This window comes from Gobio gobio (genome assembly GCF_949357685.1).
Source record: "Gobio gobio genome assembly, chromosome: 21".
Taxonomy (NCBI): Eukaryota; Metazoa; Chordata; class Actinopteri; order Cypriniformes; family Gobionidae; genus Gobio; species Gobio gobio.
Genome location: NC_137117.1, coordinates 38,219,514 through 38,236,814, shown reverse-complemented (window position 1 = coordinate 38,236,814; position 17,301 = coordinate 38,219,514). Strand labels below are relative to the sequence as shown.

The following is a 17,301-nucleotide window of genomic DNA, read 5'->3' as shown; positions in this document are numbered from 1 at the left end:
GAACACATGAGCTTTGTTCCTAAACATTTCACATGCTTTCCATCAACTTCTACATGAATGATTTAGATATAGAGTGTCATGCATTGTTCACGTTCACCCTCACAGATTCTTGTGCAACAGCAGTGAACTCCTCTCGCTATGTAATGTCTGTTAGCCGTAGGCTACTGATGTGGTTTTTATCTACAGTACTATGTGCACATGCAGTCACACTCTGGACATAAGCTTTAGTTTCTGAACGCCCCCCCACCAGCACTACATGCGTTTTCCCAGGCTGTTTCACCATGAGCTCCATGAAGCTTCATTGGCAGACGGAGAGATCTTAATTTAGATGAGGCAGACAGCTCAGGCCACCATGAGGTGAAAATTAACAACATAAATTTAGAAGCGCAGGCTAATACCTCAGATGTAGTGCAGGGATTTTTGGGGGCTATTTTGGTTTGTTGCTAAAATATTGAGCGTAATAACTGGTGTTGAATCACAATAGGATGCAATTTTTTTAACTAAAATTCTGTTCTTTAGATTTGCTTTTGAATGCATGTGTTTATAGGGTTCCCATGATCATGGAAAACCATGATGCGGGATTTTTGGGATTTTCAGGGATAAAATGAAAGAAATTGCTTTTTGTGAGTACGACTTTTAAAATCACAATCAACTGAAATGAATGGAAAAATGGACATTCATTAGTCAAAAGCTGTGGGAACACTGTTTGTTTGGCCCGGTCTATTTTTGCTATTCAAGCTTGCCCAGTGGCAGCTCCTGGATTTTTTTGGGGGGTTATGCGCAACAAACTTTTGTATTCTGTAAAGCAGGTCTCATCGCTACCGTTTTAGGTCTTTTCTATGTGCTTAATTAAATACAGAGCCGTTTTATAGAGCCTCCTTCAAAGGAGCGAGCAAAGATGAGCATAACCACAATGTTCATCGCATATGCAGATCTAAACGTTTTTATTTTTCTTCTTCCCACTAACATTTAGATATTTAAATAGAATAAAACAGCAACAGTTAGAAGAACTAGCTAGGTTAGCTGAAAGTCCATAGAGTTCGCACTGCCGTTAACTCTTTCTTCGACAAGTCGATGCAATGGGACCTGTTTTCCTGTTTGTACATGTGACGTCCGGCATAAAGCCTATTTTCTATTTTACCTTAAAGGGGTACTTCGGCGCTGGGAAGATGAATGTGTATTTAAACTGGGTAATTTATGTAGTAGAAATGTGAAATTATTTGAGAAGTTGGTGCCTTCTAGACTGAGAAAAGCCAGAGAATGTATTTTTGGCTCATGTGGATGAAAGACAACAACTCCCAGAATGCACTATGAGGCCACTCCCAAGCCACGCCTACCGGTTACATAACTTGCCCACCGCTGCACCACCCCCACGGTCGTTTTGATTTTTATAGTAGTAAAATAATGTAGTTCAGTTAGAGAACAGACACTGCAATTAAAAACTGAGGGTGTCTGTTCAATACAGTGTGAGCTGAACGAGAGCACAAACGCAGCACAAACGCAGCAGTAGGAGTCAGATTTAATTCATCAGAGAGTGAGGAGCTGACAGACCAGATGATCGCGCAAGATTTGGTTTCAAAGCGAAATGCGCCTATTTAAGTGAGTTTGTCATTGTACAGTTTAGTGTTGTCAAAAATATTGATATTTCGATATGTATCGATACTGAAATACTGTATCTGAAACGTTACAATACTCATTTTCTACAGTATCGATATCAGCTGCGTTCTCCTCTCTGACCGACAGCGAGCTGACACGCACACGCCTGCTAGATTTTTCCTCAGACAGCGGGTTAGTATTGGTTTGACCGGTCTGAATTTCGCGCGGGGTTGCACATAACGTTAATTCTACTAATTCCCGCAGATTTTGCGCTCGCATCTGAAGCGCGCACACACATACCGTAATAAAGCCGCCTCTGACATACAAGTGCAAAAATGTGCTAATTTTTCCAGCTTATTAATGGTCAAATACACTAAAAAATGTCTCAATGACCATCATGGTGAGTTTTAACGTAAACACAGTCGTAACCAACTCACAGGAACAGTGTTTGGGATCCATGCGTGCGTCGGGTCTTAAAGGGACAGAAGTTATTTATTATTCAAACTACAAAAAGACAAAATATCACTTACTTCTCTTGACTGATTAACTTGTGTAACTTTAATGGATTAATCTGCATTTCATTTTTTACAATGAAGATTATCCAATGTTATTTTAAATTTGACTACTTTGTAGTTGTTGTTTTTTTTAAGTCAGTTTCTTACCTGAATACTAGACCTACCTGAAAAAATAAAGCAGTCTATTTCATTTGTATCTTTATTCTATTGTATGTATTTGTGCTATTGTTTGTAATTTGTTTATTTGTTCTTATTTTATCAGTTTACCCGTCTTTTTAAATTCAATTTGAAATCAAGCTTCCTTGTGCTGTTGCAACTATTGCAACACAATTAGTAAGCAAATATTTGTGAGATAATTGTAATGGTAATTGATCAACGTTTATATATGAGAAAAAGCTTTATCATATAAAGTGATCTCTTCAGAAGAAATTTTTAATTGCCTAGACTTTCAATAGATGGACAAAAAAATAAATTATATTAAAAATATTTATTTGACAGTATATGCAGCGTTTCCCCGTGGTATCGAAAATTGTATCGGATATCGATACTTTTTTAGGTATCGTACCAAAGTTAGAAATTCCAGTATCGTGACAACACTAGTACCGTTGTGTTTTCATGAACCCGCCTCAGAGCACGGCCGCCCGGTATTCATTGACGGCCGCATTGTCGTTCATTCACGGCCTCATTCATTCACGGTGCGTGTTAGGGCTGTCACTTTTTATTCGATATGTTCGAATATGCGTTCGAACGTGACGTGAAACATCCGTAAACGAACTATAAATAAACAATCCGGTTTTAAAAGTGCCATGTAGCGCATTTTTTACAGTCTATGATTAGACCGTTTGTTTTTTATTGTTTGCCATCTCATGCAATAGAGGGCGCTCTAAACGTATTGTAGCGTAGGCCCATGACCAAATCAAGCGAATAATAGCCAGTCTGTTTTGAAAATGGAAGATAACTCTCAGAACGGCCAGCCTGAGCGGACAATTACGACCCCAACCCATCTTAAAAGTAGTGTCTGGAAACATATTGGGTTCTACACCGTAGATGGTAAAGTAACCGTTAAAGATAACCACTTCTCTCAACATTGATCCAGATCAAGTTGATCGATTAGTATTTCTAAAGAAATGAATTAGGCTAGGCTATAGGCCATACTCCTGCTGCTGTTTAAGTTGTCACGTTATTGTTTGGGCCTGTTCTGATACTGTTTTTTTTCCATGTAGCCTTATGTTGTGATTGGCTATGCATAGTGGCATTTCATATCGATTAAGTTGATAACCTGCTGTTTCAAACATTAAGTTAACAATAAGTTTTTCCTGACAGGCCTGTTTATTACTGTCAGACTGTTAATACATTTGTGATTGAATCTCCGTTTTGGTGTTGTTGTTGTTTTCGTTTTTTTGTTTGTTTTTTTTCGGTTGGGGGCGGCACTCGTAGATATTCGAATATATTCGAGTACATTGTTTTTTTTTCTAAAAAATGACAGCCCTAGTGCGTGTCCAGTCTGGCGCGTTTTCAGTTCATGCCTATGGAAGCTTAACTGTCATAGGGATTCATTGAGAACACTCGCTTTGCTCCGCACCGCTCCGTTATCAATGCCTGTGTGGCCGTGCTCATTTACATTCTGTGAGTGAGATCCCACCCCTGTGGTTGAAAACATGCAAAACTAGCTCCTTCTACAGGCTGTAGTCTCTAGCCTATGGCCAAAAAATCCTCAGATGACGCTAAATGACGATATTTGCTTCATCAGAGGCTTTTTTTCCAGACACAAAATACATAAATCTCTTGTCTCAGGGGGTTATGAGTAGGGATGCACCGAATCCTGGATTCGGGTTCGGATTCGGCCGAATATTGGGCTTTTTGACGGGGTTCGGTTTCTGCCGAACCTCCGAATTTTTTTCCACCGAACGCACAAAAGTTTGCGCACAAAAACTATTGTCGTCGCATCGTAAAATTATTGTAGAGTCACTGTGGTGAGATGGACTTTGTAACAACGTTTTAAGTGCCTTTTATGGGTCTTGGGAGTGTAAATGTACTGAATGCCAATGGAGGCCTATCTGAAGCCTTTCTCAGCATCAGCTTTCAACTAAAATATCTTCATTTGTGTTCCGAATATGAACGGAGGACTTACGGGTGTCGAACGACATGAGGGTGAGTAATTAATGACAGAATTTTCATTTTTGGGTGAACTAACCCTTTAACCAGTAGATGCGGTATTCGGCCGAACCCCCAAAAAACAGGATTCGGTGCATCCCTAGTTATGGGGGGGGGGGGGGGGGGGGTCACGATCATACGAATATAGGCTACTACCGGGTTTCTACTGATACAAAGCTTAATGCTAAATCGATGAAGTAACCCTTTAAAGTGCCCCTATTATGCTATTTTAAAGGTTCCTAATTGTGTTCTCCAACAACAGGTTTAATGCATCAAAGGTCAAAAAACATTTTCATTTTCTCATATTATACATTGCACATCAACATATTTTTTCAAGGATTCTCAAACCACTCACCGGGTGAATCAGTCTCTCTAAATTACTCCTTTCCACAAGCCTTCTCTGCTCTGATTGGTCGGATGGCCCAGTCTGTTGTAATTGGTCTTTGGCTTACAACGTGTGCCGCAGTGGCGGCTACTGGTCTGTCAGAGAGGGGAAGCTCATTTTCGGCCTACATCATAAAATTGTCTATTTATTTAAAAGTAAATTCTGCCCTACGTTCCTTTTCAAGAAAATGGTCTGTGACCCTGTCGTACCAACTAGGATTCTTTTCAAGTGACTTGACCAGTGTCCTCTCAAGAGGCATGGCCAGCAGTACATTTTATTTGTCACAGCACTTCCAGTCAGCCAGCTAACTTTGTTATACCAGGAGAGCTGAAAAGACCTGTTATTTTCAGCACTATCATCTTTTGCACTAAATCAATCTTAGGTGTTGATCTGCCCTGCTGTTTAATTCTAAGTTTTTCCTCGTAAGGAACACTTTCAAATGGCTTCGCCAAAATCAGGTCGACAATATTAGCACCGTCTGCCATCGTGCGCAGTTTCACCCACAACGCTAGCCTAGCCTACTAACGTTATATGAATGAAGGAATGAAGGAATGAATGAACGATCTAAAAAAAAAATATTAAACTCTGTAAAACTGAAAAAAGGAATGTGGTGTATAATTGTGTGAAATGTATGATGAAAATCAAGCAATTTCGCCAAGCAAATATCAAAGAAATAGGTTGCAGCAGTTTTTATTTCGACTGAACTTGAGAAATCCGCGATGGGACTGAGCGCGAATAGCTTCAGTGATTCCTTATAGTACAGAATCGCTGTCAGTCAAAAGGAGATGCAGTCTTTCGACAGACCCTCCAATCATCACGCAGAAGCTCGGAGTCCGGGCCAGCCCACTCCCCATTCACCCCCAGAGACGCTGAGCGTCCGTGGGCGGGACATAATCGCAGCGTTTATCCAATGACCGTCTAGTTTCGAAGCGCTGTTCAAAGCAGCCCCATTGAAGTCAATGGACGCTGGGCTTCAATAGGGAAATGCACTGTGATGCTGCGGGAATGTATGAGAAGGAAATCGAGTCAGCCGACCTGCTATATGTAACTGATTCTGAACGAACTCGTCTTTGAGATGAACGTTTTCTAACGCATTTTTAGTCAATAAAATGTTAATACAATAGTACATATTTGACCATTAATTTTGTAACATTATAAGGGAAGCCGAGCTTCCCTTGCAGTCTTAAAGAAATCGCCACTGGTGTGCCGGAAGCTAAACGCCCATCACCATAACTGAACTTCAGCTCCGTCCTAAAGCTCAGCGATTGTACACACTAAAGACCGTAACAATAGCATCAATTTTACCATATCAATCGGAGTGCGAGTCCGATGATGAAACATTGGAAGAACTGGTTATTAAACCCAAACCTCCACCGCAAGGACGACTTGAGCAGGACGTTTCTCAGTGATGCGCTACTCATTTTGAGGTACATTATGAGATGTTGCAGCTGTAATTCCTCCCCATCAACAAACCCATGTGTGTTTATAATTTATTGCGGTGCACATGCGGGAACTGTATCAATATCAGCGCATATGTTAGCCGAGCACTAACGTGAATGAATGATGTAACATTAAAATTTGCAAAACAAATCTTGCTCTATCCTTTATCTTAACTCAAAGTAGTAAGAACGACAGACGATCTGCATTAATAGACACAGTTTTAGGTAACAGTGGCCCACAGATGATGAGCAGAAGTATATCAGTAAGACTGAAGTTACACAATATAAAACACAAAACTACATGTTTTGAACACCTAGTAGAAAATATATTTTCTATTCATTTAGATGCATCCCAAGTGACCAAGTGGAGTGTTACAGCATGCCCTTTAGCTTTAAGAGCCCTGGCATGAATTGCAGCCTGTAGCGATTGGCATATCTACCGGGTGTCGAGATGTCAGAGGAAGTTTCTGGTTCTTGATATTGGCAGGAACAGGTGTTTTGCCATGCTGGCCGTCAGTGAGAACATCCTCACATCCTTGACCCGCTCACTGGATGAAGTCCAACGCTCCTCACAATCCTCTCTTTCCTTGAAACTCCTATTTTCATTCATGAACTACTTTTTGATCATGATGAGGCATTCAACAGACACTTCTCCTCTTATAAGGGCAGAGACCGGAAGATGATTGTTCTCAGCAATTGATTTGTTGCATAATAACAGATAAGGACGTGCAAGGGTGTTAGATTTTTCCATAGTTTTGTGGATTACAAGGCCACTGTGGTTGGGAGTTTGACGCAAGACACCGGAACGGTGGAGTGTATTTTTAGGTGGTCATCAGCGCAACTCCTTAGTCAGATTTCAAGAGTTCCTGTTTTGTTTTGCTTTGACCCTCCCAAAACTCCCAAAAAAGATCCAGGCGTGAATCTTCAAACGTGCTTTCATATTAACATCGCTCTGGTGTGTGCAAATTTTATTTGTTATGCAGTTTTCCTGAAAACATAAATATCCAGCAATGACACATTAAATTGATAAAAAGTGACAGTAAAGACACTTATAATGTTATAAAAGAGTGTTATTTCAATTAAATGCTGTTTTTTTTTTCTTTTTTTTTCTATTAATCAAAGAATACAGTTTTTTTTTATTTGTCTTGAGCATCAAATCATCATATCAGAATGATTTCTGAAGGGTCGTGTGACACTGAAGTAATGATGCTGAAAATTCAGCTTTTACTCACGCTCATGTCACTCCAAACCGGTAAGACTTTTGTTCAAAACACAAATTAATATATTTTAAATGGTTCTTCATATATTTATTAGCCTTGGCCGCCCATGACCCTGTCGCCGGTTCTCCACTGTTCCTTCCTTGGAGCACTTTTGATAGAGACTGACCACTGCAGACCGGGAACAGCCCACAAGAGCTGCAGTTTTGGAGATGATCTGACCCAGTCGTCTAGCCGTCACAATCTGGCCCTTGTCAAACTCACTCAAATCCTTACGCTTGCCCATTTTTCCTGCTTCTAACACATCAGCTTTGAGGACAAAATGTTCACTAATATATCCCACCCACTAACAGGAGCCGTGATGAAGAGATCATCAGTGCTATTCACTTCACCTGTCATAATGTTATGCCCGATCAGTGTACTCTATATTCAAATAGAAATGTAAAATTGTAGTAATATTTCACAAAATTACAATTTTTACTGTATTTTTCAACAAATAAATGCAGCATTTGTGTGCAATTATTATAAATAAAAGAGACCTTTTAATTATAACATAAAAAAAATTCCCAACCACAAACTTTTGAATGTTAGTGTAAATTTAAACCCTTAGTAAGCATAAATGCCTTGAAACAGGCTGAGCTGACTCCTGAGTCAGTGTAAGATGTAACATATTCCACTAAATACAGGAAGCAGACTGATAGTTGAAGTCTACAGCATACAGTATTCCTGACCACCAACTGCTTATAGTAAGTGAGCTGCACTTGTTTTCCAGTAAAAGTGTCTAGACATTTTTAAAAGAAGAGGAATTTACTTACTCGATATTATGTGTTATTACAATAAATCTGTGTAGTTTGATTAATCAGACAAAACCACAATGCAAGAAGTAATGGTATAGTTCATTTATTTTCACATTAATCTAGCATTTTAAGTCAAGTCACCTTCATTTATATAGTGCTTTTCACAACACAGATTGCTTCAAAGCAGCTTTACAGTGATAATAGGAAATTAATTAAGTACGTTTTTGATTGATTCATTTCCGTTGTAAAAACTGATTAGTTATTTAATTTAGTTGCACTTACACAACACCATCCTCAGCTAAAACAGAAAAACCCCAATGCAAACCATGAAATAGGTTTTGAAATAGTTGTGTGCAGATGTGTTTTTAAGACATTAATAGCCAATTATAGGAAATTATTATAGAGAAATATTTTGAGATAACTGAAAAAAAAGTTACATTTACTTAATTTCTATTTAGCAAATTTTTGCACTCATATTTCTAAAGTAGATGGAATGGAGTAAAATCTACTTAACTAAGTTGCGTGAAATTAACAGAGAATAAGTCAATTTAACTTGGCCAGTTAGAGTTTGTTGAGTAATTCCTATTTACACATTTAGGGCCAGATTTACTAACAGCTTGTCCAGCGCAAAACCTCTTTTGGCGTTAAACTCCTGTCAGGATTTAAAAAAATAACTAATTAGCACTGAAAAGGCTTGGACTCAATTATTATTATTATTATATTGCTATATATTATTATAATTATTATTTTTGCGGATGATCTTGCATATGCATTTGTAGGAGTTTTCCTTTCGATTGCTAAATTAATGGGAGGAGAGTATTTAAATGAATCACACTGTAAAAAATGTACGTGGTTTTAATGGGAAAAGACTGTAAATATGCTACGGTGAAAAACAGTTTCCGTACTATATACGGTAAATAACTGTAATAGATCTTACCTTACATTTAATTTAATTTGACAGTAAAATACAGTTACATTTGTGTGTTACCATGATGGTGTTTAGTGTTTGTGTGAATGACACCTTCCATATATTATCCTCCTAAAAGCTGCTTGCATGAGCTTTGATTTATCATGTGACTCTCATCACCACTGTATTTTTGGTGGTTGTTAGTATATATCAAAGGTACATAACAGATTCAGTTAATGAAATTCGGTTTTTTTTTACTTTTAATTTATACAGTGCACATGTAATTATTACAATATAAACCTTTAAATTATACGGGTTTGAAGTGTAAAATAGACAGTAAACTAAGTACTATCCCTTAAAACCTAAAATGTTGCTACTGTGGTGACCCACAAAGAGGACTGTTAGAGACATTCACTAAGGGACTGTACCTTTAAGGGAGAAGGAGAGGATATGTGGTTCCGGTTGAAACGTTTGTTGTGATGTTTTGATCTCACTCGCTGTTGAGTTCTGAGTTGATTAATAAGTGGAGAATAAAGCTGACTCGACGCATCTCCGTCTCTTGTCTCCTCACTAATTGCACTCCACACTACCGTATTTTTTACGGTAAAGTTCTGGCAAACACAGCTACCGTTTTTTTACGGTTTGTTTTTTTACAATTTATCTATGTTTTTTTTCCTGACAGTATTTTTCTGTTTTTAAACAGACATTTTCTGGCACCTCTGCTGCCAGAAAATGACAGTTTTTTTACGATTTGTTTTTTTACAGTGCACAAAAGGTGATTTACTAAGGTTTATGCTCGTCAACTTACTGGTGTTTGCGGCATTATTTACTGCCATTATTTACTGGTCATTATGGAAATGATCCGGCTGCGTCTGCGTTCATTAATGTGCGTGTCGTCAGCAGATCACACACACAACTGTCCACTCCCATCGGCGCTTTTATGGAATTGAGCTCTCGTGTAAATTTGCCCTGTTGAGTAAATCTGGCCCTTGAAGTCGACTTTGCAGTACTCTGTTTCAAGTACATTTTACTCATTATTTCTTTGTAAATTCTACTCAAACAATGTAGCACTGAATTAAGTCATGCTTTTAAAGTGTATGGTAAGTAAACAACACAGTAGATTTCATGTTACACTTCATATAAGACAACGTATATACACAATATAGGTAAGGAGGTACCCAACTGATAACAGACACTGCATCCAAAATCGAATTCTCCCCTACTATATACTGTAGTGTGTGGAAAACATAACCACAAAAGAGTAGTATGTCAGAATACATAGTGCTGGGCGGTATACCGGTTCATACCGAATACCGTTATTTATTTTTGTTATGATATGAATTTTGATGATACCGCAAACAATGACGCGCTGCGCCGCGTTCCGAACGTTGTTTAAAGGGTTAGTTCACCCAAAAATGAAAATTCTGTCATTAATTACTCACCCTCATGTCGTTGGACACCCGTAAGTCCTCCGTTCATATTCGGAACACAAATGGAGATATTTTAGTTGAAAGCTGATGGCTGAGAAAGGCTTCAATCAGGCCTCCATTGGCATTCAGTACATTTACACTTCCAAGATCCATGAAAGGCACTTAAAACGTCGTTACAAAGTCTATCTCACCACAGTGGCTCTACAATAATCTTACGATGCGACGACAATAGTTTTTGTGCGCAAAAAAAAATCTAAATAACACCTTTATCCAACTTGTTCTCGACTTCCGTGTGTGCCTCCACGACGCATGCGCGAGAATATGACGCAGATCCGTTCGGACATATGACCCAGAAGCGATTTGTTTACGAGCAGAGGAAGACGCGCGTGTCTAAGCTGTTGGATTCTACATTGATCGTGCTTTAGGTCTCGGCGTAGTGCTCAAAATGGGGCTTAAGTGTGTATTTCATGGATTCCCGAACACCGGCGCTACGTCATATTCTCGCGCATGCGTCGTGGAGGCACACACGGACGTCGAGAACAAGTTGGATAAAGGTGTTATTTTGATTTTTTTTTGCGCACAAAAACTATTGTCGTCGCATTGTATGATTATTGTAGAGCCACTGTGGTGGGATGGACTTTGTAACGACGTTTTAAGTGCCTTTCATGGATCTTGGAAGTGTCAATGTACTGAATGCCAATGGAGGCCTGTGTGAAGCCTTTCTCAGCCATCAGCTTTCAACTAAAATATCTTCATTTGTGTTCCGAATATGAACGGAGGTCTTACGGGTGTCGAACGACATGAGGGTGAGTAATTAATGACAGAATTTTCATTTTTGGGTGAACTAACCCTTTAAGCGACATACCGGATGTCGCTTAAACGTTCGGAACGCGGCGCAGCGCGTCATTGTTTGAGAGGGGAGGGGACGCATTTCACTGTTGCACTGTACTAGTGAGAGCAGTCAGAGAACAGCTGAGATCGCATTACAGCCTATGGCTGAATCCGAGATCGCCTCCTATACCCTCATTCACTATTCCCTACGTTATCACTTTATTTGAAGGAGTGAATGAAAACGAGTGCACGAAGTCGGACAACCGTTGTGTGTACATCGGCTGTACACTCTATATTGTGGTGCAATGGGATAGAATGAGTGCACTCAATAACGTCCACTGTGGTTTCAGACACCACTACAAAGCGCCGTCCCCTCCAAATAATGCCCTATTTGAGGTTATAGGGGGCGATTTCGGACTCAGCCCTTGATTACAGTGGAGAATTCAAACTACACGCGGCGCGCGCGAGAGAGCGGTTTCTGCGCGGAGCGCCGCAATGAGATTAACAACGCTCACCACATGGATCATATATCAGATATAGACCGGAGCGAGCGCGTTTAAGTTTTTTATGGACATATTTCATATACTCTAGTGCTCTAAACGTGAACTCGAAGCGTGGATGCGCACATATTTCATAACGACTTCTTCAAATGAAATGTGCACTGATTAGGCTACCCTGATACAACCATACGTCTGAACACGACCGCGATGACACGATGGATTATTCTGCTATACAAAAGACACTGAATTGTCAGTTTATTTATTAACTTGCTTCATTCAAAGAAGAATGGGCAAAAAAGTAACTGCTTTATTTTTGTGTTAAACTGATGTCATTCAGAGAGTGCTCTTAAATGTATTGCAAATATCCGTGTTTCTCCCTCGTTTTGGCAGTTTGTTGTTATATAGGATTTTTATAACAACAAGATAAGATTTTTTAAATGCTTAAGGTGCCCTCAACTGTAATGAGTGTGTTGCAGGTCTGTGTTTTATTGGTTGTTGTCTCCACAGCATTTTGTGGGGCTTTGCAAACCTGTATTAACTCTAGTGTGGAGTTTTTCTACAATATTCACTCGTCATGACAGTAAAACAGGGCATTCTAGTCAATCTACTGCAGTATTTACTCTCTCAATCAGTAGAAAATGTGGTTATCACCCAGTTATGCATAGGGGGAAAAAATACCGTCATATACTGTGAAACCGATATAATTTAGAAAAATACTGTGATATATATTTTTGGTCATACCGCCCAGCACTAAGAATACATAGCATTCATAAAACAGTAGGCGAAAAGTCCCTGGATGACCTGGAGTAATTCCAGCATTCGATGGATACTTTACTATCCCATGAGGCCATGGGAGAGAATTTATGAATGGAAGTGAAGCGATGGCCCATGGAGCAAGGCCGTAACCATGTCTTGAACAATTTTGTTATTTTTATAAAGCATAAAGAAACAGAACAGTTAACAAAATTCTAGGGCTAATTCTAGTTGGGAAATATTCAGTTTGGGACTATTTGCAAACAATATTTGCATTAATTTGTGCTTGTGGTTGGTGGGTACAGCCCTGCCATGGAGTACATCCGAAGTATGCGATCTCGGACGCAGCAAGATACCTCAATACTTGGTACACAATACACAATAACGGTAACAATCAGTGGATAGTTTGTGAGTATGAATGGGTTATTTTGAGTGGAAAACATCAATTTACTAAACCTAACAACAGAAGCAACGATAAAACAGTGTAAATACAACAAGAAAACTGTGAAATATGCAATCTTATCAATTATGTATGCCCCAGTGCATGAAGGGAACACCAGTATCAGAAAGTTGATTAAGTTTTACTTAATTTTATAACTTTTGTACACTGTAAAACCTGATCAGTTGACTTAGCTTAAAGGTGCAGTGTGTAGTATTTATGAGGATCTATTGACAGAAATGCAATATAATAACTATGTTTTCAGTGGAGTATAAAGACCTTAAGTAATGAAGCGTTATGTTTTTATTACCTTAGAATGAGCCATTTCTATCTCCATACACCGCGGGTCTCCTTACAGCGAAGTCGCCATTTTGCACCGTCATGTGTTTCTACAGTAGCCCTAAAGGGACAAACTTCTCCACAGAGTGCTAGCTACTCTCTGCTCTCTCAGACGACCACATATTTGTCCTATTGTCATTTCTGTCAATAGATCCTCATAAATACGACACATTGTACCCTTAAATGTCCCCTTTCATTTAGCAAACATGGGAGTTTACTCTTGAATGTTCTCTGAACGTTCTGGAACAAGTAGAAACATTAAAAAAATGTGAGACAAACGTCCAACTAAAACGTTTCAGAAAAAAGATTTACAAATAATGTTTGTGCAAACATTTTGAGAACATTTCAGTGATCACTTTATGGCAAAAATAATCGATAGCCGTAATGCTTTCAAAGACTCAAAAGCAGAAGCTTGAAACAATTGATGACGAATGAATGAATCAAGGCAGAGCAATGCTGTAAATCAGATACAATCTCTGGAGAGCTGCGTTTACCCAAAACGTCCCCTCCTCGTCACCTCATTCTGTGAAGTGTGAGTGTGTCAGTGTTTCCAGCAGAGTTGATAAAAGTTGAGTGTGGAGTGAGTGAACAAAAATACAGAGAAGAGCAGATTGAGTCATGTCAGTATCAGTAGATTTGAAGGATAAATGCTGTGTTAACGGTGTCAGTGTGAGCAGAACAGCAGTCAGTAACTGGAGTAAAGAAGACCTCTGCTGAATGACACAGGCCGAGAGGTAGGACTTCACTCGTTAAATGAAGAAAAGTCTGTTTTATGTTAGAGATCTGGGATGATTAGCACAACAAAGAGAGGTTTGTATTTGCTTCAGAACAAATGTCATGTCCGTTTCTGTCTGAGATGCTAAACTGCGAAACGTTTGGGTTTGCTTGTTTAGCGTTACCGATAGACCAACAATCGAGTCCATTTGAGATTATTTCATTGATTCAATCATTACTATGGCTTGTCTGGAACAGTTAGGCCTACTTCATGTTTCCATTTCAAACTTTTTTGATAATAAATGGTATTATTTGTGTAAAAACTAAAAGTATGTTTGGTATTAGCAATATTTGATTCAGTGTTGTTATCATTATCAAACTAAAATAATTTATAAATATTAGATCTTAAACAAAAAATTGCCTAACTAACTGAAATAAAATAAGTTTAAGTACTAAAACAAAAAAAATTACAAAAGCTATATATCAAAATTACTGAAGCTTATACTAAAATCTAAATGGAAAAATTAAGTACTATAATAGTATAATAATACTAAAATAACACTGGTACATTTGATTAACTCTTTCCTCACCAAGTGTTAAAAAAAAAGAAAAAAGTTGCCAGCCACCGCCAACATTTTTGATAATTTTCACAAAACTTTCATGGCCTCCAGAATATTTTGTTTTATGAATAATATCTGAACATGCAATATATCAAAGGAAAGAACAGACCCCCTGCTTTTAAACAAAACACTGTTTTACTCTAGCGTTATGCATTCTTGTTTTATCAACACTTAAATATGGGTAAGATTCATAAAAAAGCTATATTTTGGGCAAAAAGCTGAGAAAATCGTGTTTTTGTCAAAGAGGACTCATATTCAGAACGATGATCAAAACACAGATGGAGTAGATCAAGTTCATCCCGAAGCTTCACAGTCCTATAGCTCGCCCTGGGTCGACATCTCATTCAGTAACATTAGGCAGTTTTGATCTATATATATATATATATGATGTTTAATGTTGATACTCATATGCATCACATATGATATGAGAACATTCCGTCCATGGCAGGGAAAGAGTAAACAGTGACATCAAATTAAAATGGACTTATTTACTTTACTTTCGTTCATACTTGTGGTCTTATTGTGAACAATTCATCTGTGCACGATACTCCAAATTAGAAATATTGTAATTGTAAACTTTAATCAAAATATAATAACCCCACTCCTAAAACAACTATTCGGCTGAGGTCACCAAGCCCTGTGGTTAAAATCAAGTCCTACAGCTTTTTAGTGTTCAATATCCAATAATAAACAGTTAAATGGACACATTTAGCATGGTGTAGTAATCTAAATATAGATATCTGCTGTGAAAATCAGATTGCTCAACCAGTAGGCTAAGTGTTGAATAGACTGGCCTATAGTTCCACTAGAAAATGTGTAATTTGTCTGTCTATACATTTCAAGTTGGGTCGACTTAGGACCTTATCATAGCACACATCAGTTTGATGCAAGTGGAAACCAGGCTATGAGGATGAATATCTGGACTGTTCAGTAGCACAGCTAGTTGGTTGTTACATGTGTTTTCTTAGCCCAAGGCCTGTCTAGGCCTCGCTAGCATGAGCTGAGAGAGAGCGAGAGAGAGAGAGAGAGAGAGAGAGCTCAGCAAACAAGTGAGGAGAGAATGAATACAACTTAATTATGGAAATGGGAGGCAACGTTGAAATCGAATGAAGTGGTCCCCACCCATCCTGTAAATATTACAACAAAGAGCCCCACTATATGTCAGCTGTGATGGCTAACAACAGACTGTAAACATTACTGAAAGAGCTTCTTCCTCTTTTAATGTTTGCTTCACTTGTTAACATACAGTAGGCTTTTTACGCTTCTTTTGTGCAGAAGCTACATTTGTGTGGGAAAGATTGCTTTTTAGTTAGTTTTAGTTTTCGCAGTACTTCTGAAACAAAAGAAATATTTGGAATAGCATTCACATTATTTGATTGTATTATACTGCTACCCCGGCTAACAGGGAATGTCAATCTCAAAACTTTAACTAATGTTCTGGCAAAGTTATGAACAAACGTTCTCACTGTAACGTTACTAGATCGTTTATTTGTAGTGGTATCTGGTTTTGTAATAATGTTCTCAAAACATTCTTTATACCTTGTTCATGGAACTTTTTCAGCTGGTTGTTCATTTAACGTTTTTTAAACGTTCCTACTTGTTTCAGAGAACATTCCAAAGTACACTCTAAAAGTGGCTGCGTTAAAAACAACCTAATTGGCAACCCAGCGCTGGGTAAATATTGGACAGAACACATGCTGGGTTAAATGAACCCATTGGCATTTTAACCCAGCAGGCTGGGCTGTTGAGAAAAGATGTAGTCAATTTGTACCATTAATGGATTTGCTATTCTGGGTTATTCTTGTAATTTCTCCTGTGCATTAGCCTACTGGAAAACTAGACAATCATGAAAGAACAAATAATGAAGAATACATGTTTAGAATGTTAAAATAATAATTTTTAATGCTTCTCAACTGGTACAACGTGTTAAAATTGGCAACAATGTCAGCTACAACAGTAGCCTAATACAGTATATTCTGTCAATTTCTTCACGTTAAATCAAACTTTTATTTTGACGGGTTGCCGTGACCTTTGAGTGCCTGTGTTCACGATATGACAGTTTTCTCAAATTAAATGGTAAATTCTCATGAAGTGACGGTTTATGTGTAGTGACACGGCAGAAAATACAAAGACAGCGCGCGCGCTCCCCCGTCATTCACATAGAGACGCAGAACATGCAGGAGTAATATTTAAATAGTATTTTGCAGTTTAATATTCACAGACACTCGTATATATTGGGCTACAGTCTGGAGCCCTGCGCTTAGATAAACACTGACGCGACTGAACGCAGCTGCGGGGACCGAGTATACTCTGCTAGGCTATCGTCACATTTTTTACATTTCGGTACGGACTTGGTACCAAAGTACCAGTACTTGTGACATCCCTACATAAAACCATGGTTCATTTTCGTAAGGGGATCATTCCGTGTAATAAATAATCACAAACTGTATTAATCTATCGTCTCACATACCTAAACTAACATGACTATGTGAGTCAACATGGCATCGGAATCTGAGGTAAAACTTTTGTCGTCCAAGTTAACGTATATCATGTAAGCTTAAGAATTGTTGTCACGAAAAGAAAAAAAAACTATAGGCCTACCTATAATTATGCTAATTAAAATGATTATTAATGAAAACATTATATGAACCCTTAAAACATCTGC

The 17,301-nt window shown here is 38.4% G+C and overlaps 1 protein-coding gene across 2 annotated transcripts in view; it reads left to right on the top strand.

Annotated features, from left to right (window-relative positions):
* Positions 1–17,301, top strand: part of mitfb (melanocyte inducing transcription factor b) — a 72,274-nt gene that overhangs the window by 1,787 nt on the left and 53,186 nt on the right. Inside the window, exon 1 of one of the 2 annotated variants that reach the window (XM_079802993.1) lies at positions 13,982–14,036. The exons of the other annotated variant lie outside the window; for it this stretch is intronic. Within the exon in view, the coding sequence (XP_079659119.1) occupies positions 14,020–14,036 (17 nt within the window). The 5' untranslated portion in view covers positions 13,982–14,019. Of the gene's footprint in view, positions 1–13,981; positions 14,037–17,301 lie in introns of those variants that run through there. 2 annotated transcript variants of the gene reach the window in all.